This window comes from Falco cherrug, chromosome 8 (genome assembly GCF_023634085.1).
Source record: "Falco cherrug isolate bFalChe1 chromosome 8, bFalChe1.pri, whole genome shotgun sequence".
In the NCBI taxonomy this organism is placed as follows: Eukaryota; Metazoa; Chordata; class Aves; order Falconiformes; family Falconidae; genus Falco; species Falco cherrug.
Genome location: NC_073704.1, coordinates 14,698,215 through 14,726,103, shown reverse-complemented (window position 1 = coordinate 14,726,103; position 27,889 = coordinate 14,698,215). Strand labels below are relative to the sequence as shown.

General features: G+C 40.4%; 2 protein-coding genes and 1 long non-coding RNA gene across 7 annotated transcripts in view; 1 reads left to right on the top strand and 2 right to left on the bottom strand.

Annotated features, from left to right (window-relative positions):
* INO80D (INO80 complex subunit D) overlaps nucleotides 1-1,042 on the bottom strand; it is a 46,740-nt gene extending 45,698 nt beyond the window's left edge. For 2 of the 3 annotated variants that reach the window (XM_027810557.2, XM_027810558.2), the window contains exon 1: nucleotides 637-1,030. The gene's annotated coding sequence lies outside the window, so the exon portion shown is untranslated. Of the gene's footprint in view, nucleotides 1-636 lie in introns of all 3 variants that reach the window. The other variant, XM_005442798.4, reaches the window with a different exon arrangement.
* LOC106631412 (uncharacterized) lies at nucleotides 897-15,018 on the top strand. Its single transcript, XR_001335073.3, has 3 exons — nucleotides 897-1,035; nucleotides 14,617-14,675; nucleotides 14,887-15,018. It is a non-coding gene; the product is annotated as an uncharacterized LOC106631412 (long non-coding RNA).
* Nucleotides 10,685-27,889, bottom strand: NDUFS1 (NADH:ubiquinone oxidoreductase core subunit S1). 3 transcript variants are annotated; one of them, XM_005442799.4, is made up of 19 exons: nucleotides 27,737-27,889; nucleotides 26,773-26,840; nucleotides 26,446-26,537; nucleotides 24,897-25,004; nucleotides 23,653-23,729; nucleotides 23,484-23,565; nucleotides 23,243-23,373; nucleotides 22,335-22,520; nucleotides 19,304-19,438; nucleotides 18,797-18,911; nucleotides 17,690-17,835; nucleotides 16,923-17,051; nucleotides 15,609-15,738; nucleotides 14,963-15,123; nucleotides 13,256-13,410; nucleotides 12,522-12,697; nucleotides 11,636-11,770; nucleotides 11,354-11,426; nucleotides 10,685-11,023 (listed from the first exon to the last, which is right to left on the bottom strand). In XM_005442799.4, the coding sequence occupies exons 2-19, from the start codon at nucleotides 26,834-26,836 to the stop codon at nucleotides 10,932-10,934; spliced, it is 2,187 nt and encodes a 728-aa protein (XP_005442856.1). In that variant the 5' UTR covers nucleotides 26,837-26,840; nucleotides 27,737-27,889; the 3' UTR covers nucleotides 10,685-10,931. The 3 variants fall into 3 exon arrangements, with proteins under 3 accessions (XP_005442856.1, XP_055574464.1, XP_014138369.1); XM_055718489.1 differs by lacking the exon at nucleotides 27,737-27,889 and adding an exon at nucleotides 27,540-27,713; XM_014282894.3 differs by lacking the exon at nucleotides 27,737-27,889 and adding an exon at nucleotides 26,960-27,072.

The window sequence follows — 27,889 nt, the reverse complement described above, 5'->3', positions numbered from 1 at the left end:
CCGCCTCCGCCGCGGCGGCCCCGGACCGGGCTGGGGGAGGGGGCGCCCACACCCCCCCCCCGGCCACCACCGTTCATTAAAAGTCATTTCGGCAAATTAATGCCGCCCCCAGCCCCCCCGTCCCGTGGCCCCTCTCGCCCCGCCGCCCCGCGCGGGGGGGGGTGGGGGGTGAGCGGCCGCGGCCGTGGCGCCCCCGCCGCCTCCCCCCAGCCGCCTCCCCCCAGCCGCCAAGCTCCGGCGGCGGCGGGGCTCGGCCCGCTTTGGGCCCGGAGCCCGGCGCGGGGGGCCCGGCGGGGCGGGGAGCGGAGCTGCCGGGCCGCGCCGCGCCGCGCTGAGGCCTAGCGCCCCCCCGCCCCCGTTTCTCTCCCACCGCCCTTCACCTCCCGGGCAAAGGCGCCGCGGCGCCGCACCCCGACCCTCCCGCTGGGCCCCGGCCACCGTCTCACCCCCCTTCAGCGCTCCCCTCGGCGCCCGAAAGCCTCAAAACCCGCCCCGGCTCCCCTCACCCCCCGCTGCGGCCTACGCCACTCCGGCCGATCCCCGGCCTCGCGTAGCCCGCCTCCCCGCCCGCCCTGCACCCTTCGCACCGCCTGCCGCGCTACGCGAGCCCGGGGATTGAGGCCGGGCCTGGCTTACCTTTCCAGCTGCTTTTTTTTTCTCCTCTCTCTCCTCTCCCCCCTTTCCCTCTGTTGGGCTGACAGATCAGAGTTTCCTCCCCAGCAGAGGGACTGGGAATGGGCTCGGGCTCTGTGCTGAGGAGCTGCTGCCCCCCTGGCTCTGAGAAGATCCTGCTTTTTGTGGGGAGGAAGCTTTGGGGGCTCTTTATTATTTTAAAACTACAAAGTGCTCAGAGGGTAGGTGATTATTAAGGGGAATCCCTGAATATATTCTCCAGCAAAGAAGGCAGGGCTGCTGGGGCTGCTCAAGAAGAGAGCCAGCAGCCTCCTACAGCACCACTACAGGCACTGAGAGGACATAACATCAGAGAGCGGCTCCTCTGCCCTCCAAAACAACAACTTTCCTACCATCTTGGAGGTAGTAAGAGGGAGAGAGGGAGGGGGAAAAAAAGTACAGAAGGTTTTTATAAAGTGTCAATTTGGGGGAGGGAGCCGAATGGCCAAAACCAATTTTTTTATAATTTTGGGGACTTTTTATTTTAAATAAAAATAAAATATAAAGGCATGTGGACGAAGAAATAATTTCTTTATAACCTATTAAGATCAGCTTTCTGGAAAAAAATTGAAAGGAGGTATGGTAAAAAATGTATTTTTAGTAATTTTGGTTTTCTGTAAAAATTAAAAATTTGTAATTTTTTCTGTAATTTATAAAGTTGATAACTTTTTTGTCGTTCTGTCATATTTCTAAAAATTAGTGTGCAATTGTGAAAGTTAGTGTAACTTTTTTTTGGTACTCGTATTCTCAGCAGAACAGCTGTGATTGATGTAGGATAGTTTCATGTAACTGTACCATGAAGTCTTCCTCTCTTTCAAGGGTAAATAAAACTGAATGTACAGGTAGGAAAAAAACAGCTTTTATTTATTTTTTTTCCTAAAGTAGGCCATATACAGAAGGTATAGGGGGATTAATGTAAGTGAGTAGAACCTGTGATATATATATCTGAGAAATTCTGCTAATCTGTCATAAATTTAGCATGGTCTGTCCTTCAGGATGGGATGTGAAAAAATAAAGCGTGTAGCGAGAAATTTGAAGGCAATAGTTGAGCTCTGGTTTAATGTTTTCAAAGCACCTTGCAGCCTTTTAAAATCTGTTTTGGTTCTTGTTTTGGTTCTTTCTTTGGTTCAAGTTACTAATTTGATTTGGGGGCTTTGTTCCTGATATTTATGAATACTATTATTCCTGACTTATTTACAGAGTTGAGAGATGCTATAAGTTTATACTACAATATCTTGTAGAGTAAAACAGTAACTGTTTTTCTTTATTGCAGATGTTTTTATTAGACTGTAAAAAGTGTATGAAATGCTGTCAAAACAATACAAGATGCTATGGTGTATCTATAGGTGAAGACACTGGTAACTGTATTCAGCAGACCTATGATAATGTTTCTTGTGATAGGATTATGCACAGCACTATTTAGAGATGAACTGCAAAGATGCCTTTTTATTTGTCCTGAAGGAAGAGGAAATAATTAGGAAACTAATGAGATATATCTTAAAATGTATTTAAGTTTTTTCCATTGTAAAAATTATTCAGGTGGTATAGGCTAATTGAACTGCAGTCAGACTGAGGTCATATGAATGAAGGTATTGAATTACTTAGTATGTTATCAACCTCTCCCCTACCTCTGTCAAATCTGAAATATGTTGTTATAGCTCAGTTACTATAATCTTAAAAAAAAAAATAAAATCCTGAATTTAGATACATTCCCTTTTTAAAACATACTTTGAGAGTTTGCCTAGCTAGTATAGTGAGTGTAGTTTGTGTGTTTATAGTGGGGTTTTAATTTAGATAAATTGGTTTGAATTAAAGTACAATTAAAAGTCAGCTGGTCTTTCTGTCAAACTGTATTTTCTGTTCAGCAGGAATTTAAAAAAAAATTATAGTTAGTCTGCCTAGCACATTTTAATAATCCTATGTGTTGCATTCTATGGAATTACTGCATAGGAGCTGTTTTTCTATATCAGATTATTAATCCATTAAATGCATTGTTCTGTTCTGACATTAGAAAAACAAGAATAATCAAATATATTGCTCCTATGTAATTTTTAAAATATTTTCTATTTTGTATAGAAGTAATGTGATAATTAGGGTACTTCATAATTTTACCATTCATTATTGTGTGCTTTAGAGCATGATGTTTAATGATTCTTTTTGTAAGATTTTTAAACAAAACCAACTTTTCTATTCTGTATCTAAAGTTCATTACAGGAATTGCAAGGATTAGAAATGTTGGTCATATATGGGATGATTAAAAAAAAAATTTTTTTAAATATTGCAAATAAATTCTTTCAATGAATTTAGAAATTCAACAAATGCGAGATAAATTAATATTTCCTTTTCTTTTATTCTAAATAAATGAAGGACCAAATTCTCAGACCCCAGTTTTGCATGTGCTTGGAGGCCTGATTAATAATTCAGAAGTGTTTGAAGTATCATTCAATACTTGCTTGCATAAAACTCTTTACCAAGTCTGTAGGGTTTTGCTAGAGTACTAAATTCAAGTTTCTGCACTAAGTGATTTCTAGCTAGCCTTATGTTAAACAAGAGAATTGCTTCTTTTAACTGTAATTTTGTAGTTCAGTATAATTCAACTATAATTCAGGTTAGTTCTCTTTATTGCACTATTAAGACATAATTTTTAGGGTTTCAGGAAGAGAGGCATGCCATGAACAACTGGTCTATACTGAGTCTGTGGTACTCTTGAGAGTATCTGTACAGCAACTGAGGGGTATCTTGTTTTGGTTTTTTTTTAATTGGGATGCAGATGATACAAGACATTAGAGAAATGGCTATGAAGGCACTTGAGAACCTGAACACAGAAACAATATTAAACCCTTTCTTTGGCTTATATGCTTGACTTTGCAGATACTGACTTTAATCAGATTACTTGCATGCCTAAATTTAAACATGCATCATAGTAACATTACACATTTTGGTGACATCCTGAGATCTATTTGATGTGTGTTAATTGCAAAGCCAGAAGCTTAATGCTAAGGGGAAAAGGAGAAACATTTTGAATCTAGGTTGGAATAGGAAAACTGAAATGGGGTATTTTTTAGTGTCTTCTACCAAAAAAAAGTTGAATCTTTTTAAGGAGGACAAAGTAAAGAGGAAAAATTCACTAGATTTTAGTTACATGGACTATTGTGTAATCATTCAACAGAGAAATTGAAATCTATACATTATGGATGGAGAAATTTATTTAACAAAACTTTGTTTACCTGAGAGGATTAAAAGGATTTGCTTTTCAGTAACTTACTAAAAGTTGCAAATATTATTTTGCTTTGCTGACAAGATGTTACACATTAACACCCTAAAGGAGCAAAGTCTGCTAGCTTTAGTACTGTGGAATTAAAAGAAGGTATAAAACCAGATTATTTCTTTTTTTATCTTTATGGACAAGACTTTTTCTCTTAAGTTAGGTGATGCATCATTTTGACAGAGTAGAGCAGTACTCTGAAATTATGTTGGAGAGCAAACTGAACTCTCAGACTTCTGTACAAGGATGGCGTGTAAACCCAAAGCAAGAAATGTCCCCTGCACAACATGAGAAATTGTATTCTGGAAGTTCTATTTCTTCATTACAGAATATATCTGTCTGCCTTGACTTTGAAGTGGCCGCGTCGCTGGACCAACTGCTCTAGCCAGTAAATGTAGTACGCTTGAGCACAGAGTGGTCAAAGAACATTAATGTTCCCTAAATCACTAGTTTCTGGGTAATGAGGCATACTTTGCTGATCTGTCTCACAGGTATTAATAGCAAGGCGGAGGGCACTGACTTAGTGAATAAGCTTTGTGAGTCTAATAAAAATAGAATAGATGCTTTAGGTTTTATACCAGTTACTGAAGGAGGCTACATCAAGAAATGAACCTTGACTTTCTCCCAAGGTCATATGCACCCCAAGTGCAGATCTCAGGAATTTCTAGAGCATGACTCTGTGCATGTGGTGAAGGGTCTGGGTTTTTCAGCAAATAGTGTTGGAACGTAAGCATCTTGGGATTATTCCTTGAAAGACATACATTCTGAGGAAACAGTTCCAATGTCTTCAAATGTTTGTGAAAGGTATCAGCAACTTAAAATGCAGGTGAATATTGTGAAGGGGAGGAACAACTCTAGGTGTATAGATGTTTATTAGAGACTTTCATACATAGAGCCACGCTTATACAGCAGATCTTGTCTTTAGGCATTTAAGGGTGTGACAAATTAAATAAAACCCAAAATTATCATTAGATATATTGTTCTAAGCAATGTCTTGAGCAGCAGTTTTATGTGGTATTGGTTTATTTAGTTGTGGTAAGTTCTGGGGTCGAGCTAACTAAAGCACAACATGTTAGTATTATTGAAAAATGCTTATTCTTATTTTTCAGATATTCTTTACATGGAAGTTTTATTGCAGTGGTTGTCTCTAACATATCTGAATTTCAGTGAGCCTGTGTGCGATTTGATAACCAGCATGCTTTTTGCCACTTTTCCAAATGTGGGAGTCCCTATACTAAAAACATTGTCTACAGTCTGAAGATTTTTCTCTAGCAAATACATTCAGGTTATGGCATACATGCAGCTGCTAAACTACTTCAAACCCATGTTTTCAGTGCACTCCTACATGGCAGATAGCGCAGCTGAAAGTATAGGACAAACCATATGTAGAACAGAGTAACTTCGCTTTACTTCATTTAAAGTCATAAATGCTACCAAAGCAACACAAAGTACAGATGACTGGCCTTGTTTTCCTAAGTCATAGGAGCTTCATTAAGCATATTGGAGTGATGGGAATTTTGCTGTGGGTAGTTGCAGAAGTATTTAACCAGTTGGGAGCAGATGTATGCTAGCTATTGCATGATAATATAATTAATTGATAGTGAACTGTACTGAAAATAGTAATTAACTAAGACTAAACTAATCTGTTCTTCATCATCAATGTGTATTTTAATCTGCATTAAATAAATGGTATTGTCTTCCTAAAGCTCAGCAAAGACAAAATAGTAAGACTACTAATTGTGGGAAGCTTGTCCAGAATACATGATGGACACCTGTGGAGACTTCTTTAAATTGAAGACCAATGACTGGAATAAACTGTCCCAGCAGAATGCTCTGATACAGTCCCATTTTACTGGGAAGTCCACTGCTAATTCAAAGTATACTATTGTATATTACTGTCTGCTTCTGTCTATTGGTGTTTCATTAACTATCGTTGTAGCAGTTAAGAAGCCACACGTTTTACCACCAGGCCTTTCTGCTGCTAGTTCAGTTATTTGTTTACATTCAGGTTAGAGTGGGTCTTGGTCATAACTGCAAATTGGAAAGATGAGACTTCCCACTCTGGATCAAATCAGCGATCTCTTAGTCTTCTGAGAGTAGCCAGTATAAGATGCTTCAAATAAAGGTGTGGAATATCCTGTGATGAGTTACTCAAAAATGAAAAGCATGCAGGACAGGATTTTCCAGAAGTAGTTGGAGTTGAGCTAACATCAAAGCACAAGGCTTTATTAGTGTCTAGGGGTCATGAGATCCTAGTGGATTTTGAAAGTTATTTGTTATACATGAAGCTTTTTGCTCTTCATGGGTTTTTTTGATGCGTGGTTCCTCTGATCCACGTCAAACATAGACACAGGTGTACAGAAGGTGCCAAGAAGAAACAAAATTATTTCTTTGAAATATGTTAGGTATATTCAAAATTCAGTATTCACATCAGAGTGAGGAGATGTCTCTACCAGCTATTGTATCTTACTACGCAAAGAGGCCTCTCAATCTTGGTAGGCTTCTCAGCGTTAGGCACTGTGAATGCATGCTTGCACGTAGCCAGAGGAAAACATTTCTTAACAGTGTTTAGCATACCAGGCTTTGCTGATCATGGCACCCATAGAGGGTTTGAATTGCAAGGTTTTGTATATGTCATTTATGACTCCCTGGTTTTGTGTATGTCATTTATGACTCCCTGTACCGTTTCTCTGTTGTGCTTAGCTGCGGGGAGTTGGGGATACCCCAGTACTTCAGGACACATTACTGGCATCATTCCATCAGCTACTATGTGTTACTGTAAAATGTCTTTTGCATAAAATGCTACATGACAGAGAGGACTGTGACTTGTATAAACCCCTACACAGAGCAAAGGATTCAGTGTTTGTTTCTGAACAAAGTTTTCCTTGTGACTCTGTAAACATCAGTGTTTCATTCCCAAAGGTCCTTTATGCCCATTTGACATTTTATGAATAATTATCTGATAACCTATTATTAATAGATATCATAGGAGTTTTTAAATAGGAATTTGACCTGCTTCTTGAGCAACACAGCTTCTTGGGTAACTCTGGGAGAACTTACCCCATAAAACATGTTCTTGTACTCCTGATAAAAAGCTTACTTCAGTTGACAGTGAAGTCCTTAACTTCTAGGTGTTCTCCATAATTCCCTGCTTACTTACTGCTAATTTTTTTTCATGATGGCAGTCACAATTAAGTCCTCTTCTATCAGTTTGCTTGTTAGCACTTTCTCTGTTCCTGTCCTGTCAGTGCCTTGGAAGTCAGTCTTTCAGCCCTTCACTGAAGGTGATCTCATCTAATTGCACATTTGAAGTACAACACAACAAATCATTAAGATAGTGTCTTGTTTTGGGAGAAGATGTTTTGGCTTAGCCATTGTTTGGAGTATTTTAGGAGGAGGAGGTGTGTGGGGACAGGGATGGAGATGAGGTTTTATTAACTTTTCTCTCTGGACTAAGGCTGATGCCAGGCTGCTGTTCTGCTTTTTCTGGAGCTCTGTGAATCTCTGCTGCTTTTCTGTTGGCTTCGACAGTAATATACAGCATATCCCCCAGCCAAGCAGATACCAGACACTGTCTTGCAGGAATCCCAGCCTCAGAAGAGGCATTGATCCCAAATGTTTTACTTCCTGGGGAAGTGCTACAGACACTTCCTTTTCTGCCTTGAGCTGCGCTTCAAAATATGGGGGGGGCAGGGAAATGTCAGTTATAACTATTTTTATGAATGGCCTAGTTTTGTTGGCTGTTTCAGAGTCTAGTTGAGAGCATACCTCAGTTTGACTTGACTTCCATTTGGGACCACATTGTCTGGTTTCTTTGTATTGAAGAAGCTCACTAGATTGCCCAGGATTTAAAGCAGTCTCCGGCTGGAACTGCAGGAATGTACCCATGGGCTGCTGGTGCTTCCAGGAAGGTAGCTATTGAACAGGGTTTTTTAAAAATATGTTTTCAGGTCACAGCTTTACACTTAGATATGCTGAAATCCGCCTGCAGGGTTTTGACAGAGACAGTCTGTTTTTCTTTAATCTGACTTGCTGGTGTTAACCCGGCCTAAACTAGCTTGAAAACGTTAAGTGCTTAGTAGGGTTTTACCTTGAATTAACACACACCCCTTTCCTCCTCCACTCCTCACAACCTTATGCTGAAGACAAGGCTACATGAAGGCAAGGTTTAATCTAAGCCATGTTTGGGGTTAAATGCTTGCATGTAAGAGCTATGTTTACACAGTGCTCTGTTGAGAGGATACTTAAAAGCCTAAACCCATCCCTGTCTCTCCCCGGTCTTTGTCATACCGGCTGCAGGCAGGAGTTACAGAAGAATTGGGGTGAGGGTTACTGGACCGTAACTGGCAATGCAATCAGTAAGAAATTCTGCCAGTTGGCCACCAGGTGGTACTAGGGCTGCATTCGGGGAATTAAGTTGCCTTCAGTTCTGGTCTTGGCTTTAAATACAGTAATTCCCCTGCCCACCCCGCAACAGAGTCTGGATAAATGCAATCACCAACACTGCATTTGCAGGTTATCTGCATTAGCAGAGTGTTCAGGCAATGTAGCACCCAGCTAATAAGCCCTTTCTTTAACAGTCAAGAACAATACTTTGAGCATGTCCATCTCCCATAGTCTCAGCTCTTCATTGCTGCGTTCTCATAATGCCCTGCTTTAATCTGAAGTTGCAGCTTCAGAACCAGCAAGTAGTAGCAGTAACTTCAAACTTTTTTTTTTTTAAATAAACAGAACTAAATTGCATGAATAGCCCTGTTTCTGCAATCTTTGTTCCAATAGTTTACCCAGCCTGTATCACCTCCCTTCCTTTGCAGGCCCCTACTATCCTTTTATCACGAACCGGGCAAAAGTCCACACAGGCACTGACTGTCCAGCCACCAGAGCAAACAGAATAGATAAAGGAAGGGCTGCACTGTAAACTTAGTTGATAAGAATGCTAATTTAGATTTCTCTTTGCTATATAGTTTCCAACAGTCAAAATTTGTAGAAACCTTGTTGCTATTATCAGGTTTGGCTGAAAAGTTTATACTTGGTAATTAGTTAGGTGGGTAAGAGGTTAGAAGCAGGACAGACAGTATGACATGTACTTCTTAGCCTTGTTTATCTTTCAACATAAGGGCTGGACACTTTTTGAATAGAAATAGGGATCTTCTATACGCACTACCTGAAGGATGCTGACTTTCAAAAAAACAAGAATATGTGCCAGATATCCCAGAATTAAATAATGCTATAGCATTTAAGGCAAAAAAAAAATTCTCTAAAGCTTTTGAATCTTTATAATTGTTTGACATGAAGAAGTGATAACTGATTTGTTGCACAGCTGAAATTATTCACCCATGTTTGTACAACATGGATTTCCAGGAAAAAAAGTTTTCATCCTAGGAACCTGAGAACCAAATGTTGTAACTCAATATAGGCTTCAGCTACACCCTTTCCTCTTAAACCTACCATCTGTGGGAAGAGCCAACTGCCTTGCTTTTTGGCATATGTTCTCACACACATTCTTCTTTTGCTGTGTCCCTGCCATAAACGCCTCTTCCTCCTAAAGTAACATTCTGGAAGGACAACATGAAGGTTTTATACCACACATAGACACGCACACTATGGGGTCCTGTGAACTGCCCCATTAAAAGTAACTACAGTATTTCTAGACTTCTCATTAACATGCATAGTAGTAGCTTTGAATAAAGTGAATAGTTGCATTTATTTTATACCACCAATTGAACTGACCTTGTTGGTAACTTGACAATGGCAGGCTGAGTCAAACAATGCCGAGCATTTAAGACTAAGTCAGCTTAATTTAAGGACACTAGGGTATATACCAGGATGATCAGGAAGAGTTTTCTTCCTGGGCATAAGAAAAAACGATTTCTGTAAAAAAATCACTTGCTTGTTAGTGAAAAGTTCCAAGCATAGAAGAAAAAAGGAATTTTATACAGCTGAGGTTTCTACAGCGGCATTCTCATGCACTTAGTATTATTCTACACTGAAAAATATAGCTTTTCCTCATGCAAAATTAGCACTTGTTTTGTAAAAATAAAGTTGGAAGTGATGGCTTTATGTATACTGCTCCCATTTGCCTGATTCCTGGAAGGATTACTGTAAACCTTGTTACCCTAGTAGCCTGTTGAAGAGGAAGCTATCCTCCTTCCAAACTTACATTAACCAACATAAGAGAGAGTTGTTGTTCCGAAGTAATTCTAAAGCTTAAAGAAAAAAAACCAAACCAAAATCCAAAAACCACCACACACAACCCCTTCTCTCACTTCACAACAAGAAGATCAGTGCACAGAGAAACTATTCTGAGAGCTTTCCTGTATTTGAACTGGTGTAGCTGAAGGCCTTCATCTTTTTGCTAAATTTTAAAAGCAGTTCAATATGAGAAACCTGTGTGAAAGCTGCTTTTCTTTTTCACAACATCAAAATTATTTTTATTTCCTCCACAAGTAGTTTCTCAAGTGCAACAAAATATCTATAGCAGTGGTAGATCTGAACACTGACACAAACCAGGTATGTTTGACTTAGGAGAGACAACTTGCTCTGAAAGTACGTTACAAAAATAGCATGTCCACACTCTCACCAGTGCTTAAAATTAAAGTATCTGGATATTCTGGAAGAAGGTTACAATCTACTATTTTTGCCATGTAGACTTGTTCCTGGCACATCAAAACTTACTGAGTCTGAGCTGCTTACTGAGTTCTTTTCACGCAACAAGTCTGAGCTATATGAATTACATAGGTCATGGACTGTTTGGTATTATAATTTATTTGTATACAGTCATCATGTATGCTTGCCTCTGGGTACAGTAAGTTGAGTGCTGCACATTCTCTCAGACACAATGACAGTCCTATAATATGGGACTATTTGAACTGATGAAAATGTGAATGAAGAAATACAACGATGTAGCAAATAGATTTTTGGAAGAAAAAAAAAATCAGTCACAGCAGTTAACTGCAAGATACTTGGATGGAGGTGGGTGCAGTCTGATTAGTCTCTAGCAGCTGGCTGGCTCTTCTACTGCATGAGCACCTTCAACAACAGCTTTCACACACTTGGCCATCGTCTGGGATGCTCTACTGATTGAATCTGAAAAAAAAAAACCCACCCAAAAATCCAAACACATGTCAGTGTGTTTTTACTGTTCATTTGCAAAAATATACAGATACAATATAAAAGAGATTTAGTACAAGACTGCATACAAAGAGGATAAAGAAAATTGCTTAGTTGAAAATACAGTCCAATACTCTTGTGCTTTCTGCAAATTCCAAATCATTTTACTGGAAAATTTTGTTTCTTCAAAAGACTCAAATCCTGTATATCTTAGTGAAAAGCTTCAAATGCTTCACAAGAATCTTCCTGTAAAACTAAGTAAAATGTATTGCTGATTTCAGAATGGAAAGGCCATACTATACATACCTGTCATATAAAAGTCTTTGATTGTGAGCTGAGGTGGAACAAGAGGATCAGCAAGAAGCTGTTGCTTCACTAACTGTAACAGGGGAAAAAAGAAAAAAAAAAAAAAAAAAAGTCAGTTTTATGATAGGAACTCATTACCAAAGCATTTGCTTAGTGAATTCTGCATTCACTGCAGGTCAAAGCATGCTTGTAGTACTACATTTGAAGAAGGCCCGTTTCTTTAAAAGGCATCAAGCTATGTAACAGCACTAAATCAAGCCCAGATGCTTCAGTTTTGATTACCTTTGACAATTCATTTGCCTGGCTGAAGTAGTTAGCCCCTTCCACATCATCATATCGAACCAGATTAGGAGATACTTCTTCTAAACGCTTCCGTATTTGATCAAGGTTCTCATAAGGCAAGGTCATACCAGCCAACTAAGAGATTCACAGAAAGAAATGCCATCAAGTATAGGAATTTAATACATAATAATTTAGATTACCAGCCAATTAACATAACTAAAGTAAAATCAAGAAAAATCTACACTCCTGAAAACGCAGATAGTTATAATGTACAAACTGAAGCAAAGTCACAGTATTTTATTGGACTTCTGATGCCTACAGTTAAATTTCCCTATGTCAAAAAACCTAAGCTGTCATGTTTCCTATACAAAGGGGGGGGGGGGGGGCGCGGGTGGGTGAAGACAAGAAGTACTTTTCTCCTTCCATACTGATGTCACTTGTACTTTCCCTAGCTTACCACCAAATGATATAAAAGTTGATACAATTATCAATGCATCTCGTACCCAGTGAGTAGTAAGCACATATTTGACTTTATCTAATGATAACAGACCCTGTCTTCAGAGTTCACGTTGTTCTCTTTCTGAAAAGCAACTACATCCTCCCACCAATTTCCTCTGAAGCCACTGCAGAATTTGCAGACAAAGCTTCACCCGTTATGCATTCCAACAGCATAGAGCAGCCACAGTATTAGTGCTATCCTCAAAAGGGAAACAATGATTTAACTCACAGAATTAACAAAGGATTCAATACAAAACATTACTTCTTAAGACTACAGTTGTGTATTTCCCTGAAAATGTACCTCTTTTTTGGAAACACTTTTCAATATAAGAAGAACTTAACCTCTCCATATACTTCTATTAGAAGCAATTCACAACAGCAACAGTACCTCAGAGACAGCTCTAATAATTTTCCAGTCTTCCCTTGCCATCCCAGGAGGTGTTACTGCTACTCTTGTCTGCTGGGCCCTACCCTCCGTGTTCACATACGTAGCTGCCTTCTCTGTATATGCTGCTCCTGGGAGAATAACATCAGCCATGGGAGCTCCCACATCCCCGTGATGTCCTAAATACATGGAAAGAGGAAACAGTACACAACCACGTAAGACATTAGCAAGTCAAAATAAAAAGAAATGCTTTATTAACACAATACAGATTTTCCCAGAAAAAAAGGAGCTTCTAAGGTTCGCTTAACCATTAATATAAAACCTACTAGGGTGACTGCTCAGAGGTCTTACTTGCCTAATGCTTTGGGGAAAATGAACAGACTACAAGCAGTAGTCAATGGTAGTTCGGTCTCTATAGTCACTCAGCTTTGGGGGCGCGCCTGAAACAAGCACGTTTTGGTGTGATAGAACAGCTGGGAACCAATGCCATTTTGTCTGCCAGGTTTCAAGCTATGCTCCAGAAGACCTGAGTGGTTTATATTCCCTTATTATTCATCAACAGTTTCTCATCTTTACCTAAGAAATAGGTAACCAGCATCTCAGTTATGTGTTGGAAGTTCCATTTCTTGATAGAAAATAAAGGCTAGAATTCATCAAAGTGTCAGATATGTTTGGGAGAATACGCCACTGTTCAGGCTTTCTCTCCAGCTATTGGATAATTTACATCTACTAATTACCTTGATAGATGATAAAACAATCCTTTGGCAAATCCTGACGTGTTATACAACCTGAGTCTGCTCCCAAGAGATACAATAATTTGGGAGGATTTTTCCTAATTGCCTCCACTCCTGGTTTGAAACCCAGATCCAAGGCAGCTACCTGGCTTGCAACCCTGCAGGAACAAACACATTATGAGTTCAAGTTGTTTCAGAATTTCCCCTCTCCCATCAGAGCAGACTGAACTTCTTTTTTTGACTAAATATTTTGAAGGGACATAAGAGGTCTCTAACAGTAACGGAACAAAAATTAAGCATGAAGAAAGCTGAAAATTTTGACAGCAGATTTGACAGAATATCAGGTTGGGTTTGCATTTTGACAAACTGATGCCATTTGAAGTTTTCATGGGGAATCTCACCTATTTAAGATGAGATAGCAAAATAAAGGCAGACATTCCAGGTCAGGACCTAGTGGCAGGCAGCTCACTTGTCACCTGGAACATCAAGGTTCACATTGCAGCTATGAACTGAACTCAACAGTCCTTTAATTTAGGGCACTCATGTGGAAGATGAAAGACCAGCACTGGAACATCCGCTACTCTAAAGCATCTAAGAGTTAAGACCACTACTGCATCACTATTCATTTATTCACACGTAAAAATACTTCTGAAAGAATGAAATAATCATTCTCATTTTCTGGCAGTTGTCTTTTCCAAATCAACAGTTTTGCATAATCAGGTGCCAGACTTGCAATTGCATTTAAAAGGAAAAAAAAATCATCTCTGTAGAGTACAGATCTTTCAGTGTTACTCCTGTTTGTCTGCCATAATCAAACATATAGGTTCCAATAAGTTCAGTTGCTTTATGCACTTAAGGTAGAGAGGATGGTGCACCAAAAGCATGAACATCAGTAACATGGAAGACTCCCAAACCACATATAAAAAAAAAGGTATCATAAGTGTTCTTTAACTCATCAGTGTTTTGGTTTCAGTTTCAACAGCAGGATTTTATATCCAAGTTTCCTTCAGAGGACCAAGCTTTAATCTTGCTATACTAGTTTTACATCAACTAAGCTGCTTTTGGCAGGAGGACTCTGTTGGGTGTCTGAATCCAAAGTGCCACTACATTTATTTGCTGAAATAATTTTTCCTTTATGGAGGTTGTCAATTTGACAGAGTTTTAGAAAGAGAGTGGGGAAGGACTGTCTCAAGCGAGGCTTGCTTGTTAAAAGGAATAATATCCCAATAAACTGAATAGCTAAGATCAAAAGCCCTAAAACTAAAAGCTTTGAAGCTTTTCTATTAACTGTTCAGTTAAGAAACTGCACAATTAAGAAACTGTATTACTTAAATACTCTTGCTATTTTGATTTTCTTCCTGTAGATAAAAAGCAATCACTCAGCAATGACAGAGGTCTGCTGTGCATTCTGCTGAGGACTGTGGTATGTTATTAAGCTCTCTGGTATTCTATACTTATAAATTTACATTCTACATTTAAATAATAAATCAATAAAATCTCATGGAGAGCCAGAAAAGTTTGCCAGTCAAGGAACCCGTTTTTATTAAAAGGTTTCTGTTGGTTTGTACTTCTATTTTTTATATTCCCTACAGGAGTATAAATTCTAACCTGATAACCTGCTTGTGTGTACACAGAATTCTGCACACGTACGGTAACTTGTGGAGGCCCAGTGTGAATGAAGATGGTTCCCAAAAAAGCTTTAAAGCAAACCTGTGGAGGATGTTCATGACTTTCCAATCAGAACCAACACCGCTCTTAGTCCTGGCATTTTGTGCAATGGTGGAAACAGCAGCATGGATAGCAGCTCCATCACTGCGCTGCAGCGCTGCACTGCCTACCACCACCACTGGCTTTTTGGCCTGGTCGAGAACCTGTGCAAGTGAAGAATCAAGAAATTCACTCCATGACACTGAAGACAATTCTTGGTGCAGACAATGTAATAAATCCTGTAATTTGTATGTAAGTCTTCCATGCAAAGCTATGGTTCTGAAATGGCTTCATCTCAGAGTGAAACAATGACCAAGAGCAACTGCTATAAGGAGTACACTATCCTGTCAATACAGGACTATACTCTTGAGAGCCAGACATTTAAGTGGAAACAGCAGCAGCTGAAACAGCCCATTTTATATCAAAAAATATTCCAGGAGTTTCCTGCACTGCAAAGTTTGACACACGTGAATATAGTAAACAGTTCACACATACCTGGTGCATACTAATCATTACCTCATCTCTGCGTGTCATTAAAAGCAAATAAACCCATATACAATACGGTACTTCAAATCCATCTCTGTGAGGAATTCAGATTATTATTCAATATATATGAAATTTAAGTGTCACACTCATAAATTGTGTGTACCTTGCAGAATGCGTGTTTTCCAGAGGCAATGTCCTCCAGTATCTGTGGGGACTCTCCTAGATGGTTATATGTGTAGGTCAGATTCACAGGAGAGCCAACAAGGGCCACCTGCAAGTCATTGTGAAGCCAGCTGAAAACACAGCAAACATTTTATAAAAATTGAAGAAATACAAAGCTTTACTCAACGAAAGCCACTAATTATAACTTCAGCAGTAACTTGAAATAGGATGTAAATTCTTTCAAAGGCATTCACTATTTTGGTAAGATGCACATTAGCATTATTCTGACTGCTAAGCAAGCTTAGGTTTTTTTAGAAGGACTATTTCTTTATATACATTCAGGGACCAGTGCAGCAACACACCTTATGTAAGAATTTCCTAACTCAATTCCCTCCCCTCAAACTTTTGCCAATTCAGTGGAAAAAAAGGTTGCATAAAACCAAGTGCTACAACTTTAAAAAAAACCCCACTTTTCCAGCATTAGGCAAAAACAAATGAAACAAAATCCCACACCTACAGCTACGTTTGTTTGGCTTGACTAATTCTGAAGCAACTAAGAGTTAAAAGTTAAGTCGTTGGTAGGAAGAAAGAATTCTGGATTTGGTAGTGCTCAGTTTTAGAAATCCACTTATTTGTTAGATAAACAGAGAAAAAAATCAGCTGGCTAGAAATTTTCCTTTTTTGTAGCTCTCAGCACAGTCTTATAAAAATATATGAATTGTTCATAAATCTCATTGCATTTTTTCCTCTCAAAGTTTTAAGGCCGCGGTTGTCTAAAATGATGTATTTTGGAAGATCTGCGCATTAGGAAGAACTAGACTTTTATAAACCTCATTTGTCTCCTGATATATCTTTTTGTTGATTTAGCTATGTTCAAAAATTTGGGAAAGCCACATTACTTGCCAAAGATGTTAAACTTGAATGACTGCTTCTAAAATCAGCAAGTCTGATTTGTTACAACAATACAAAAAGCAGCAAACCGATGCTGAAAATAATTCTTAAGGGATATGCTTTAACAAACTTCTGTAAGACAAAATCTGAGGTGTCTGTGTAATATAACAAAGGAATAAATGTCTGAGTTTATGAACTTAAATAAAATGTCAAAGTGAGAATGAACAAAACGTAAGTATACACTACAGGGAGTAGAGACCCCTTTTGTCTACACATATATCACCTTTCCCTTTACTAAAAGGTGAACTAAATCCAGTGAGTCCGTCTGGATGAACGCTCTCAATTTACTGCCTGCAGCTCCACCTGAGCATTGTATCAAATCTAGATGGATTTCCATGCTTATTCACCACCAAGGAATACAAACCTCTTTCGAATTCTAGCATTAAAAAGTGGTGCCTCAAAGCGTGGATTGGTGCCAACCAGAAGCAGGACATCTGCCTCCTCCACTCCAGCAATCTTGGTATTAAGCAGGTAGTTAGAGCGCAAATCTGTGCTATAATGAAAAAGTGTTAAAAAAAAAAAAAAAAAAAAAAGGATGAGAATTCAGTAAAGGGAAGAAATGAAGATACGGTAAAGATTATAAATGCTCAAAACATTTTTTTATCTCAGGAAAAGAAAGGAGGGGGAAAAGAAAAGATTTCTCAAAATCCAAATTACTAACCCAAATAGGATGTAAGAGCTTCTCTCTTTCATGAGTATCGGAGACAGGAAAACATTAAAGGAATTACAATGTGGATATTTCCTACATTTACAGTTATTGTCAGCCTTCACAAACTTTATCTGCTATTACAGTTTACAAGATCATAATTATATTATAGTTTTCACAACACAAATACAAACAGACTAAATTATCTAACTCACAAGACTATAACTGGCTTTCAGTAGCCTACTGTTAAACTGCAGCAACCTCAACATACAGCAAAGCGTGCAACCCTATGTTGTAGTAGAGACGATGTATCAACTCACAATCTATAAATACTCTACACATAAATATTGTAAATTCAAACAAAACCTGCTAATGCATCAGCAGTTGCTACCCTTGGTCATTTCAGAATCTTACCATGAGATGATTTGCTGACTGCGAAGTTCATTAACGTACTAATTACAGACAGGCTTTGCCTAAACTCTTACCCAGCTCCAGCAGTAGGGAAGACCTCTTCAGTGCAAAGTGTATCACAGTTTACTCTATTCAGTAAGTCTTTCAGAGCTATTAGTGCTTCTGCATCCACCAGTCCTCCTACAATTGCGGCTACTTCCTTACCTTGGACAGCCTGTAGCTGGAGAGAGAGAAAGCATAAACTATTGAAATAAATTCCCATTTAGCCTGGGTAAATGTTTGTTCCATTAGCACGTGTCAAAGCCAGCGGAGCAACTGCCGGCCTGGAGCGGCACAAACGGACCAGCAGTGTCTGACTTCTGCAAGGCAGCAACTCTAGCTCCTTGAGCTCATGATGAGCAAAGAACAGCTCTCTGTATTCTGTGCAGGTCTCTCCCACTTGAGTTATTGCTCAGATGTGGCTATTTCTCATTTGGTGAGGAGAGGAAGACCGGTGAATGCTTTTATTTTAATGAAGCTACAGTGCAGACAGAATACAAACTTCCGTAACGCGAGCTCAGGTAGTAAACTCAACTCAAAGGTATTACCTGAGAAGCAATAGCTCTCGTAACAAACCCTGCTACTGTACCACGGGCAAAAACATCTTTGAGGAAAGTTCAATTACAGTTATTCAATTCTACTTCGTCCCACATAAAATTTTTAATCAAAATCCAGAGCAGTCATGCAGCACTTCATTTAAGCAGCAGAATCAATCACTACTCAGAGAAAGCACTGAGGCAAGCACAATTCAGATATAAGTAATAAAGAATTAATGGCTTTGATGGCAAAAGTGGTGATAGCACAGTTTAAATTTAAAGAAGTCTTCAGACAGATCAGAGTAATTCAGGAAAGTTGCTTCCTCCTAAGTTTATGAAGAACACTTTAGTTTCCTATTTAAATAAAAGTAATTTCCCCAAGTGAAATCACGATAAGACAAAGTTCTTCAGATGGTCTAATCCATGAAACAGGAAATAATATTCAAAAGAAACTTAAGTGGAAATACAATGGATTAGAAGGCAAATGCTCCCCTCTAACCCTAAAGAAAAAAAGCTCTTTTCTACACAACTTTTCATATTAATCATTGTAATACGTCCAGCTTTAGAAATTGATTTTATGCTACATATATTGAAAATTGTTCTTACCACACCAGCAACACGACTTAATACATCCTCCCATGAGGCATAAACAAATAGTCCTTTTTCATTTTTGATCATTGGCTGCGTAAGTCTCTGGCGCTTCAGACCATCATAAGCAAACCTAAGTGAACACCACTAATATTATTAAAGCGCAAAGGCAAAGATAATTGTGTATACTATTTTCTGCAACCGAGTTTTCTAACAGCTTGCAATGATTAGAAAACACAAGAAACATTTCCCCTGAAAGTTTAACTTTTCCCTCTCAAAAACAAGCAAAAAAATCTGATACAAACAGAGAAGTTACTGTAAAAAAAAAAACCACTACAAAAATGAAAACATTAGAAAACTCAGTGACCTCAATTATATTTTAAATAGGTTTTACTAATCATTCTTCACTATAGCTTTACAATATTAGCAGTAGAATCCAGAAATCAGTGCTACTGTCCACACATCTGGTTCTGCAAAGTGTGCCTTCAACGCGTGCACATGCAGGTACAAACACTTCCCACACACCTCGTTTTGTCAGAAATCCATTCTTCATTGATATCTTCATGCAGCCTTGGCAAAATCCTCATCACTTCTCCGGTTCTCGTGCTCACTATGATGTTGCTTCCAATTGCATCAAGAACATCAATTGACTCTACCTTCCTGTGTAGAAGAACAAATAAACCATTTGCAGTTTTCTATATACAAGCAGCAAGTGTCCTCGTTTCAGCTGGAATAGAGTTAATTTCCTTCCTAGCAGCTAGCACAGTGCAGTGTTTTGGATTTAGAAAAGGAATAATATTGGTAACACACTGATGCTTCTGTTGTTGCTAAGCAGTGTTTAGATTAAGTCAGGGACTTCTCTGCTTCTCACACCATCCTACCAACAAGTAGGCTGGAGGGCACAAGAATCTGCCCAACGAATACCCCATACCATCACGTTCAGTATACAAACTAGGGGGAAAGCTGGCTAGGGACCACTGCTTGGGAACTGGCTGGCCATTGTTTGGTGGGTCGTGGGCACTGTGCATCACTTATTTCATATATTCTATTTCTTTTATCATTATGATGATGATATCTCCTCTGGAGACATTCAAAACCCACACGGACATGGACGTGACTCTGTGCAACCTGCTCTAGGTGAAACTGCTCTAGCAGGGGGTTGGACTAGATGATCTCCAGCAGTCCTTCCAACCCTGAGCATTCTGTGATTATTTCCCTTCCTTTTCTGTCCTATTGAACTGTCTTTATCTCAACCCACTAATTTTACCTTTTTTTACCCCCCACCTCAGTTCTCTCCCCCATCCCACTGGAGGGTGGCGGGGGGAACAAGCGAGCAGCTGTGTGGTGTTTCTACCTGCAGGGTTAAACCATGAGAGTCATTTTTGGCACCCGACGTGGGGACACAGATTTGACCACTGCGTGTTAAAACAAATGAGTTATTAGCATTCATTATATTAGTTTCATAGTCACTGGTCACAACCTTGATTTATCTGCTCTCAGAGTTGCTGCGCTTGTCGTCAGGGTTGCATTACGTAAACCTTACTTGCAGTATGCGTTCCCTGTTGTGCTGTTTATCACCTCTGGGGGCTGGGCTAAGGTTATCCTTTTGTTGTACTTCAACACTGCCTTATGGCATGATAAAATCACTCGTCGCAAGACTGATCTGATATTCACACTCAGCACTGCCATCATCTCGATACTTCGGGAGCCATCTATCGGAAGCTATTAATAATTACACCTTTTACGTTTTCTCCTCAGAGCGCCAGTCTATGGGGGAGATAGCTTCCTCCCCCTTCCCCTCCTCCTCCATGCTAATAACAGTAGCTCTTGAGAATTCTGAATATCCTCAAGATGTTGAAATGTCTTTTTTTTATTGCTATGTCTCCTGAATGTGTTTTAGGTCTTGTTTAGGGTTGAACAGCCATTTAAGAATACCCCCCAGAGATCTTCCCCGAGGCTGGATAGTTAGGAGTACACACAAAGTCCCTGTAGTGCACATAAATATGCTGAGGAAGACTGTCTCAGTTACTCCTGCTTCAGGCAAAGGCAAACCCATCCGTGGGACTGCTTTTGCTGAAGGACCTGGGTGCACTTGGCGGGTAATATGGAAGGATGGGGAAGCCTGATGTGTACCTCAAGGGGATTTGATTCTGATTGAGAATATCCAATGATTTGAATTGTATGACTTTAATTGCTATATAATACTGTATGTCATCACTACTATGGTTGTTATATACCATATGAACAGTATTACAATAAAAATTAGCTAGATTAATGAAGAATGAATTTTGATAAAACTGGGCAAAGTGCAGCAATGATAAAACCAGAAGAGCTTCAGCATGCAACATTCAAATACCTCGCACCATCTCACCAGCCCTGAAGGACTATTAAGACAAATGGAGCCCAAAGTCATGGACTAAATGAACTCAACAGCCACTTTAGAGGGATGACCCATTAACTAAAAGAATAGTATCTGTGTATACATATCAAAAGACTGGAAAGGATGCATTAGAAAGTGTGGGACCTGTGCATGACATTAATGGTATAGAATAAGGGGTGGATGCTGACCTGGTTTCAGCTAGGAGAGCATTAATTTTCTTCCTAGCAGCTGGCACAGTGCTGTATTTGGGATTTAGAATGACAGTAATGTTGGTAGCATGCTGTTTCAGTTGTTGCTAAGCAGTGCTTACATTGTCAGGGACTTTCCAGTTTCTCACACCACCCCACCTGTGAGCAGGCTGGGGGGGCACAAGAAGCTGGGTGGGGACACAGCCAGCACATCTGACTCAAACTGGCCAAAGGGATGTACTCCATACCATATGACATCATGCTTGGTACAAAAAGGGGGGAAAAGCTGGCTGGGGGCTACTGCTTAGGAACCAGCTGAGCATCAGTCGGCAGGTGATGACAAACTGCATTGTGCATCACTTATTTTTTATATTCTAATTCTTTTATCATCATTATTATTATTTTCCCTTCTTTTTCTGTCTTATTAAACTGTCTTTATCTCAACTCACTAATTTTACTTCTTTTTCTTCCCCCTCCCTCAATGCTCTCCCACATCCCACTGGGCTGGGAGGGTTGAGGGGACAGCGAGCAGCTGTGTGGTGTTTAACTACCTGCCTGGTTAAACCATGAAAACCAGACTGTGTAACAAAAACAACAACAGCATGCTGTAGGTTTTTAGATATACATAAAAGCTTAGTTTCATGAGGTATTGTAAATTATATTCTCAACAATTACTGAGATAATGAACTTGAATCTTCCTTTACACAACTTCTTCAACTGAGCAGCCAGCATAGCCTACACATCCAAAACATTTTAGGGTAAAAATAAGAGAAGAACAGTCTAAAATTATAACATTCTTTCTTTTCTTGAATGGCCTGTGAGTGAATAACAGAATTTGTTTTAGATTCAGTCTATGGAAAAGCCTACTACAAAAACGCAGAGGATAAACATCAGAGAAAACCCTTGGTATCATAGATGGACATATTCTAAGACAAAGTGTATGACAAACAGAGAAAACTGCTTCTTCAGTATGAGTTAAGATACACACCTTGTTTCCCATGGGCGTGCAGTAAAGGCGTATGGCTTGGAAGTAAGAGCACCAACTGGGCAGATGTCAATAATATTTCCTGATAACTCAGACATGAACATTTTTTCAACATAAGTACCAACTTGCATATCATTTCCTCTTCCGGTTGTTCCCAAGTCATCTACCCCTGCAACCTCACTAGCAAACCTGGTAGATGCAAAAAGAATGAAAACCAGATCTGGAATGTACAACAGCAACAAAGCACGTTTTTCATCCCTTATCTCATTTTCTAAGGATAAAACATTACCCTTAGTTCATTCATCTTAAAGAAAACAACAATTGTTCAGATGCATTACTTGTGCCATCACATGCAGGACTATACAGCTGCAGAATTTCATTCAGACAGCTACAAAAATTAGGTAAGAGTTAAATCAAAAACCAGAGCAATTCAGTGCTCGTTGAATTTCACAGCCTGAGTCCAAGGTCAGTCCTAACTAACAAGTTCCTTCTGGAACTAAGTATATTGTATTCTTTTCCATCTGGCTCAGGGTAGCTGGTACTGAAGCTCAGGACTACAGAACAGCATAAATATAGCTGCAAAGGCTGTGAAGAATAAATAAATCTTGCAACTGCGGCTGTGGAAATCAATTAATGTTTTAAAACCCATTCTGGCACTAATACCATGAGATCAGTTCTGCCCTGTAGAACTCTGACTTCACTTTCATGTTTCGACCACCTTCCTGTTTCCTGTATGACAACTGGTGGCTCAGCGAAACCAGCATCAGTCCCTACCAGAAATAAAATTCTTAAGTAGTCAGAAAATAAATAAAAAATATTGACTGTCCCTCATGGTGTTTCTTTCACAAGTAACAAACTGATATAAATATGCCTGCTCAGTATTCTCTCCAGTGAAAAATAAAGGATGTTACCTGATACATCGAGTGCACTGTATACACCGAGTCATGATTGTTTTGACTAATGGGCCAATGTTCTTGTCCTCCACAGCACGTTTTCCCTCTCTAAATCTACTCCTATCACTGCCAAACATCATCGATTGATCCTAGAACAGACAACAGAAAACTGACATTTCCAGGCTGCTGAAAAAACACAATTTCACCTAGGACAAGAATATTAATACATAAGCCTACACAATTTAATTGGTTGTTGTACCTGTAGATCACATTCTCCACCCTGATCACAGATAGGACAGTCCAATGGGTGATTTGCCAGCAGGAACTCCATTACACCCTCTCTGTTGGGTTCAGGAATTAAAGTTAGTACCAGCTTTACATAGCAGATAGTGCAACTAATCAGCTATAGGATGCTAAAAGAAAGGTACCTTGCTTTCCTGGACTTCTCAGAGTTTGTCAGTATGTTCCAGCCCTTCATTACTGGCATGGCACAAGCAGCAACTGGCTGCAATCATCATAAAAAACAAGCATGAACACAACATATTTCTCCTCAACATGGGCACAAACCTCAGCCTCTGCATCCCCCCAGTTCTTACATAGGCATCTGTTATTAATTTAACATATTGTTAAAAATAAAGATAGCTGCAAGGATAAAAAAACCCCAAAACAACAACGAAGAAAATCAAACCAATAAAGTCACTAGAAGCCATACTGATTAATAATTGGCTATATAAAAAGGTTACATTAGTTATGATTTCTTTACTTTTGGAGTTGAAAATGTTACACTTTTGGGTTCCAATTCAAGTAGTTATAGCAAGAAGAAAAGCCAGCTGTAACAGTCGTAGAGCAAATCAAGTAGATTCAGCAAAGAAAACCTCTAGAACTGAAGTTCAGAGTATGCATCATTTATGAGACATTTGAACAAAGCCTATAAAGAGTCTAGAATAAAATTCATCACAAGATTATGACAAGACTAACAAGAACTCCTGCTCAGAAAACAAATACCTCCTACTTTTCAATCACATCATGAGACAGACCATCACAACTTCTATCTTTAGTGATAAACCAGCATTTCCAGAGATGCAAAGCTCAAACTATGGAATTCAAGTTAGGGTGAGCTGAAGAGTTTTTTATGTGAATATAAATGTGTAACCCAAGACTGAACTCCAAAAGAATGCCTCAACTATCTGCATAGATTTCTTAATACTGCTGAAGACAGTGTTCAATCCTGAAGTTAATGGCTATTTTACAACAGCTATCAATGGTACACAATGCATTAAAACAAACTAGTAAGCAACTGCAATCACTGTTTAGCTAGAACAGATCTGCAGATCCTAAACCCACAGCCGAATTCATATAGTATCTGAAGTTTACTAACTGTGTAGTATCAGCTGAAAATGTGCAGCTGAAGCCTAAATTACAGAATATAAAAATATATCTGACTGAAAACATACAGCTATGTTGCTCATGTCCAGGAACAAAATAATCCCTGAGAACTCACTTTCATCCATGGACAATCACTGCGGTTCAGTGGGGAAAAGGGAAAAACCTGCTTTGAGCAGCTGAATGACAACAATCTGTGTGCTAATGATAGTACAATTACTTACAAGATATGTATGCTGTGCCCCAAGCACAGCAGAAAATTACAATTCCTGTGAAACACATAAAATACCTTTGGAGCTTTCTCTATTTCCACAAGACACATCCTACAATTTCCAGCAACAGAGAGACGATCATGGTAACAAAAACGAGGTATCTGAATTCCAGCCTTTTCACAGGCCTACAAAGAGTAAGAAACAAAGGAAAATTAAATTTTAGTTAGACCTTTCAGTTCCACCTCATAAAACTATACTCAGTTTTTCAAAGAGTATCAGCGTTAGTGCTCAGGAATATAGCACATTCAACCTTTTATCTTAAGAAGTGGCCATAAATAAAAAATTGTGATCAAGCAGAAACATATCAGGTAATCAATTACAATTTTTTTTTCCATAATTTGTAACTGAGGAAATGAGAACTGACCTGTCTTTCCTTTTTTCCTCCAAGAACAGAGAGAATTCTCTCTAATAGATAGGACACCAGCAATACAATTAACTTTTTGAAGAATGCATGCACTATTTAAATAAAAGCGCATAAAAGGAAATTTTGAAAAATATAAAGGAAACAACAACGGGCATAATGATTTCTGATAATTCAACAACATGAATACACTCTACGGAGGTACTCAAGCGTAGTCAATCTTCAGCTGAAGCCCAAACTCATATATTCTTCCATGACATGTGTGAAGAAGATAGGACAGAGATTGACAGGTTTCCAGAGAACAGATAAAGAGGGCCTTTCCTGCATAAAATCCCCATGGCTGACTGGATCTAGGCTATAGTGCTAGCTATACCTGCCAGAAGAAATACCACTGAATACAATGAAAAGAACTAACAAGATCTACTTTTTCTGATGATTTCCACAAAAAATTATCACATGTAAGCAGAACTAAAAAGCTAATAAAAAAACCACTTAAGAATATTTTACACTAAGCTCTTCATGAGGGCATTCTAATGCCTAAATAAATTAGTAACTTGTATCCAAAGAATAAGGTGTGTATTTTAAAATAAACACTATACACGTTAGTGTTCTAGTCCACTACACCATTTCCCCATTTAACGGCTTCTTAAAAATAAGTTAGACTGGAAAAAGATCTACTTGAAATTTTGGCCTGAAAAAGCAATGATGCTGAGTACAGGCTGGAAGATCCAGGTTCCATTTCTTCCTACACCAATAAGAATAAAAGCAGCAAAGGATCGGCATTCTGAATCACAAGAACTAATAACGAAAAGGAGACAATCCCACATTCACCTGAGACACCTCTTTAAGATATAAAATCAACAGGTTCTGAAAAACTACCAGGTCACATAGAGTTCAGAGCTAGACTTTCAACCAGAATTTATTAAAGTGTTATTGCATTGCATACATTTTTGCCATCTGGGTTCAAGCTGCATGCATCTTCTCTCAGGCAATCACAGCAGATGCTTTTTTTATAACCACTGAACTCCCCGAAGGATTTCTGCCACATGAAATTGCCTCACAGTCAGCAAAAAAAATAATCCCTAAAGAACTGCAAGAAACAACATAAAAGTTGCTAGGTGTTTTTTTTTCTACATCGAATAGAACATGCTGTCAAGAAGTGAGATAGGGAATCCAAGAAAAATTCAGAATGCCACTCCCCACACCTGAAGAACTGTGGTTCCCGGGTTCACCAATACAGGATGACCATCCACAAACACCTCTATTTGGTCGCTGGCTGCTGTTGCAGCTGTACGCCCTGAGAGACACGGAAAAAGAAAACAAAAACTTTCAGTTACTGCTAGACGCAAACCATCAGACCCCACGCTCCTTATTTTACAGTTCTACAGCACTGGTAGGACTCCAGTCCTAGAAACAGTGCAACATGGCATTCCAGAGCCGCAAATAAAGTATTAATACAAGCCCTTCAGTAAATCATTACAGATACATTGATTTTATCACCAAACATGCACACGTCAACTAGAGACACTTACCACGCACTCTGGAGGACTGGACGACCCCCGCCAAGGTTCTGCGGACAGGAATCAGGCGAAGCATGGCGCTTTGGGGAGACACGAGAACAGCACTCAGTTTTTACCAGTTCAAATGTTTGCTGACAGGTTTTAAACAGGCAGAGTAGCAACTTCTGTACTAGTTGCAAAAAAGAACGTATGCACCTACACGTACGGAGTTAGAAGAGAGTAAGTTCCTTCCTCAAGCTGCACGACGCGGTTCCCTTTTTATACCTATCCCTTCTTCACACGTACGCAGCTCGCACCAGGCGCTGAGCGGCACAGCTGGAGCCCGGCTGCAGCCACCGCCGGCACCGCCGCCAGAGCCCGCGGGAAGGAGCAGCCTGGCAGGGGCCGGCACCGCCGCAGCCGCTTGGCGCTGGCGAGCGACCGCGGGGGCTTGCGGCAGGCGGCCCGCCCCGGCCCGGGCCCATCGGGCTTTCCGCCCGCCCGCCCCGGCCCCGCTGCCCCGGGAACGGCGCCGGGGCCCTGCCGGACGGTGCAGCGCGGCGGCGAGCCCGGCCGCCCGGCTCCCGGGGCCCAGGGCCCGGCGGGCAGCAGCGCTGCCCGGCGCGGGGTCACCTTGGAGGCGCCGCCGCCGGCCAGGCAGCCCCCGGCCCGCCGCCGAGCCCGTCAAGGGCACCGGGAACGGCGACAGGAGGAGGGCGTCCGCGGCGGCGCCGCCCCAGCCTGCCCTCCCCGTGCTGCGGAGTTGCCGCCGCAGTCCCCGCCACGGCGTCCGCCGTTACCTGACGCGGGACGGGCGGCGTAGGTGCCGCGGCCTTCCCCACCGCTGCGCGGGCTGCCCTCCGCCCCGGCCTCTGTGGCGGCGGCCTCGGGCCTTCCCACCGCTGCCCGCAGCCTCCTTCGGCAACCTCCGGAGCGGGCAGCCTCAGCGGCGCGCGCCGCTCGGGGACGCGCGCGTTCGGCAATCCTCGGAACTAACCGCTTCGGGGATTTCCGTCAGAGTATTGGCGAACGATAGAACTCGGCAATTTCCGCTGCTCTCCGGACACCTTCCCGGCCACCGTCAGACACCGCACACTCGGCAATTTCCGTCTCCTTCCGCTTCAGCCTTCGCCCGACTCCGACAACTTCC

What these genes read in the sequence shown, in the direction of transcription:
- NDUFS1 (XM_005442799.4), bottom strand. Translation starts at nt 26,836, where the DNA reads ATGCTTCGCCTGATTCCTGTCCGCAGAACCTTGGCGGGGGTCGTCCAG. An exon ending in CAGTGCACTCGATGTATCAG is followed by an intron (nt 22,521 to 23,242) that starts GTAACATCCTTT and finishes TGCATCTACCAG; the next exon opens with GTTTGCTAGTGAGGTTGCAG. An exon ending in TAAGTCGTGTTGCTGGTGTG is followed by an intron (nt 17,836 to 18,796) that starts GTAAGAACAATT and finishes CTCTCTCTCCAG; the next exon opens with CTACAGGCTGTCCAAGGTAA.